Genomic DNA, 4,817 nt, shown 5'->3' on the forward strand with positions numbered 1-4,817 from the left:
AGCACAATAGCCAAAACTGGAACCAACCTCAATGCCCAACAATGGATGAATGGGTCATAAAGATGTGGTGTTTATACACAATGGAATACTTCATAGCAGTTAGAAATTATACAATCATGGATTTTTCAGCAACATGGATGGATCCCCAAAATATAATGCTAAACAAAGTAAGCCAGAGGAAGAAGGATAAATATAGAATGATAGCACTTCTTTGAGGTATTCAGAACATATACCACATTTACATGTAGTAATCCATGAACAAATACAAGGTTCAAAAGGGCAAAATCCCATTATAACCTAAAGAATCCAACAACAATGGAAGCAACAGTTTTTTTTTTATTTAAACACCTTGATTACATACATGATTGTGTTTGGGTTTCAGTCATAAAAGGAACACCACCCATCACCAGTGCAACATTCCCATCACCCAAGTCCCAAATCTCCCTCCTCCCCACCCAACCCCCGCCTGTACCCTAAACAGGCTCTACATTTCCCTCATACATTCTCAATATTAGGACAGTTCAAAATGTAGTTATTTCTCTAACTAAATGTGGGGAGCAGCAGGGAAATGTCCCTGGACATCCCCCCACTTCTACAGTCGAACCTTGGCTGACCGCAGCTTGCTACAGAAGAATAACAGAAACCAGATAACTGCTGAGGCAAGGCCAACAAGATGTGTGCAGCAAAAAAATAATAGGGACTGGCGGTTCTGAGCCTGCTCTCACTCTGACCAATACATTCCATGGCCATGAGAAAAGTTAGACATATAACAGAACATTCTCTTTAAGGTTCACTGAAAGGTTTAACATTTACCAAAACTTTGTGTACGCAAATGTTCAACTTATGTTTTCATATGTTCCTCTTTATCTAACATTCCATCTGGCTGTGTACGTGACATCCGTGCCTTGTGGTTTTCCACCCCTTCCCCTCCTGGGAAGTGTGTAAAGACTGTCTTGGCAGATGATGATTGGTGCAACTCATGTTCCCCCTTCCCAGTTCCCCTTTTGGCTGATAGTATATAATTGTATGCTGCCCGAAATAAAGTGCTCTTGGTCTCTCACTGAGTCATGAGTCATTACTAACCTTTTGCTTCCACAGGTACTCAGGAGAATCACCCACCACGTTGTGCGGCCACCTTTGGGACAGCTCTGACTGCCGGTCAGCTAGAGCTAGGAACCCCTCACGGGGATCCCCCACAGGGAGCCGCATCTGGCGCCCAACGTTGGTGTCTCCATTCTCCTTATCGGCCGACCCGTTCTTCGGAATCCCTCACGTCTGGGTGAGTTGTGCCCCCGGGACGTGTGCGGTCTTTCCCCATGCATGCACCCTCGCGACGATTGTCGCCCACTCGTCGGCCCCCGCCTTCGGGCTACTCTCGCCTTTCGGCTAGTCTCTCGCCTCCGGGCTACTTCTTCCTCTTCTCCTCATCATGGGTTCCGCCCTTAGCGCGGAGGCCCGTTTCCTTCAGTCGCTCCAAGATGAGCTTGTTTCTCGTAAGGTCCATGTCTCTAAGGCTGATCTTTGCCAGTTCCTTAATGTTGTCCACCGTGCCTCCCCGTGGTTTGCTTTCACTGCGCCTAAAATCGCCCGCTCCACCTGGCTCACCATAGGTAACGATCTCACTGCCTTCTGTGATAAGCAGAATGACCCTGCCTTTAAGGACTGTATTCTTAAATACTGGCAGCTTCTTGACGGCATCATCACCGCTGCCCCCATTTCTTCCTCCTGCGCCGATATTCTTAAAGCAGGAGAAGCAGTTCTTGCCTCAGCCTCCCGTTCTCACACCCCTGCGTCACCCACTCCTTCTCGGGACGGTGCCTCCGCCGTCTCTCAGCCCCCTCCCTATGTTCCTCCCCCTCCTTCTGCACCCGCTGCTCCTGTTTCTTCCTCTACTTCCTCTTTCCTTCCTCTTACCCGTGCCCCGTTCCCCGATCACCTCTCTCCCGAGGACGAGGCCACTCTGGAACAAGCTGCTGCCACCTACGATTCCCGCTCACAGCCATTGCCCCCTCCCCCTGACTCTGCCGCTCCCTCCCAGCCGACTCCTTTGCAGTTTCAGTCTGCTATGGATAAAATCTGTTCTTCTCTAGACCGCATCCTCTCCCATGTTGCCCCCCCCCTCCCTCAATGGCCTCTGTGCCCCTCCAAGCTTTCCCTGCTATTCTCCACCCCACATCCGAGCCTTCTCTGCCTGCGCCCCCGCCCTTGCCTGATCCTCCCCATTCCTCCCCGGCTGCTTCCTCTGCCTCCTCTCACCCTATGGTTACTCGTTCACAGGCTGCTGCGGGGCTCCCTCCCGATGACGGTGCCTCTAATGACGGTGTTGGGCATGCCCCAGGCAACGCTGGCCCCTTGCCTCCGTCACCTCCCCGTCGTCGCGGCCCTGGAGCTATTTACCGGGAGAATATAGAAATCAGGGATTTGGACCAAGCCTCCCTTAAGGAGGTTCACAAGGCTGTCCTTGAATACGGAGTTCAGGCCCCCTACACCCTCTCCTGCCTTGAAAGTCTTTCCTTTGGGGGGAATCTCTTTCCTATCGAGTGGCGCATAACTGTCCGCCGCTGTCTTAAGCCTGAACAAATTATCCTTTGGGAGGCTGAATTCCTCAATTACTGCAAGGAACTCGCCCGTGATCATGAACTTGAATTTCTCCAGATCTCTGGCTCTAAACCCTATGATACCATTCAGGCCCAACGTCCTATTCCTTACCATTTGCTCAACCTTACCTCCCAGGCTGCTCTTCGCGCATGGAAAGCTATTCCTTCCGGGGGCCCCAACCTCCCTCTTGTCAAGATTCAGCAAGCAGATGATGAGCCCTATCATGCCTTTATCTCTCGCCTCCTTGAGGCTATTGATCGTACTACCGGCATTACTGACACCTCTAATCCTTTTGTCAAGCAGCTGGCTTTTGAAAATGCCAACCCTGCTTGTCGACAGATTCTTAAAGGGCCTTCACCCTCTCGCTCTCTTGAAGAGATGATTTCTCTTTGTAAAAATGCACAGTCTTTTGCAACCCAGGTTGCTTTTCAAGGTCAAAACTCAGGCCACATCTGCTATTCTTGTGGCAGGCCTGGCCATTTTGCAGGTCGCTGCCCTGAGCGACGCGCCCCTGACATCCAAGCCGGCTCCACCTCTGCAAGACCCTCTCTTTGCTCCCGCTGCCGCCGCAGCCGGCACTGGAAAACCTCCTGCCGCGCCACCACTGACGTGGAAGGCAACTATCTCGGCCCTAACCCTCTCCTTGACCGCCGCCCCAACAGAGCTCCCATGCAGGGACCCTCGGTTCCCACACAGGGAAACTCCCCCAGGGGCCACCCCCAGGCCCCGCGCTCCAAGCCTCGCCACATCAATTTTGTTCCAGCCTCGGGGGCTCAGACGGGACTTCCCTCCACCCAACACCAAGTTCTTTATCAGCACCACCCCTCCCAAGCCCTCGTCCCTCAACCGCCACCCTCTTCCGGCCACCCCAGGTTCCGCAGGACTTGACTTGTGTGCCTCCTCCCCCCACCTACTAGACCCCCGTGGCGGTGTCTATTCCATTCCTACAGGCATTTTTGGCCCCCCTCCTCCGGGTTATTTCTTCATGATCATTGGTCGCGCCTCCTCCACCATTGACGGCCTCATCATCCAGCCTTCCATCGTCGATGGGGACTACACCGGGGAGATTATCCTTAATGCTGTCGCCCCCTTCAAACCTATCCAGGTCTCCCCGGGCATCCGCATTGCTCAGGCTCTTCCCCTTCCCCTTGCAGTGGAACTTCCTTCTCTACCGCACCCCCGCGGCGCCACCCATCCTGGCTCCTCTGATGTTTACTGGATTAAAACCATCTGTAAGGAACGCCCTTCTTCCGTCCTTTCTCTCACCATCCAAGGTCGCCTCTTTCATGGCCTCCTTGACACAGGCGCTGACACCACTTGTTTCTCCCCTCTTGATTGGCCTCCTGATTGGCCCACTACCCCATCTCCCGACCCCATTTCTGGTGTCGCGGGCACTGCCAAACGTGTTCATCTCAGTGCTCATCGCCTCGTCTGGCAGGACGAGGACGGTGACACTGGCCTTGTTCGCCCCTACATTGTCCCTGACCTACCCATTAATCTGTGGGGGAGAGACCTCATGGATCAAATGGGCCTGGTCCTCCTTAAATGCAAGGACAAGAAAATCCTCAATCAACTGCTCGCATCCGGCTATGTCCCCTCTAAGGGCCTTGGTAAATATCTCCAAGGCATCACCAAACCCATCACGGCCAGGCCCAATCCTGGTCGTCAGGGCCTTGGCTACTCACCCCCCAACACTCGGTTTCCACCCCTCGATTCCTCTCCTTCCGTTTTTGCACAGTTTACTTTGCCACCTTCCTCCTCTGCTCTTCCCTCAGTTTCTCCAAACCCTCGCCCCTCTATGCGTATTTCTTGGTCCTCTAATAACCCCATCTGGGTCGCACAATGGCCACTCACCACTGAAAAACTCGCGGCTGCTTCTGCCCTCATCCAGGAGCAGCTCGTGGCTGGCCACATCGAACCCTCTACTTCCCCTTGGAATACCCCCATCTTTGTTATTAAAAAGAAGTCTGGCTCTTGGCGCCTCCTTCACGATCTGCGCCGCATCAATGCCTCCATGCAGCCCATGGGAGCAACCCAGCCCGGCCTTCCTGTCCCCACTGCCTTCCCTGCTGGTTCTCATAAGATTGTTCTGGATCTCAAGGATTGCTTCTTCTCTATTCCCCTTGACCCCGTGGACTGCCCGAGGTTTGCTTTTTCTCTCCCTCCCATCAATGCCTCCGGCCCCGCTGCCAGGTACCATTGGAAGGTCCTCCCCCAAG

The 4,817-nt window shown here is 53.4% G+C and overlaps 1 protein-coding gene across 1 annotated transcript; it reads left to right on the plus strand.

Annotated features, from left to right (window-relative positions):
• Window positions 1–1,429: 1,429 nt before the first annotated feature.
• LOC126007134 (endogenous retrovirus group K member 8 Gag polyprotein-like) lies at window positions 1,430–3,486 on the plus strand. Its single transcript, XM_049772615.1, has 2 exons — window positions 1,430–2,058; window positions 2,091–3,486. Exons 1-2 carry the CDS (start codon window positions 1,430–1,432, stop codon window positions 3,484–3,486), a joined length of 2,025 nt encoding a protein of 674 aa, XP_049628572.1.
• The last annotated feature ends 1,331 nt before the right edge of the window (window positions 3,487–4,817 follow it).

Source organism: Suncus etruscus, chromosome 4, assembly GCF_024139225.1.
Source record: "Suncus etruscus isolate mSunEtr1 chromosome 4, mSunEtr1.pri.cur, whole genome shotgun sequence".
Taxonomy (NCBI): domain Eukaryota; kingdom Metazoa; phylum Chordata; class Mammalia; order Eulipotyphla; family Soricidae; genus Suncus; species Suncus etruscus.

Bases quoted from the DNA above. Each gene is read 5' to 3' on its own strand.
- LOC126007134 (XM_049772615.1), top strand. From the start codon at position 1,430: ATGGGTTCCGCCCTTAGCGCGGAGGCCCGTTTCCTTCAGTCGCTCCAA. The intron at 2,059-2,090 runs GTCTGCTATGGA...GTTCTTCTCTAG, and splicing joins CCGACTCCTTTGCAGTTTCA to ACCGCATCCTCTCCCATGTT.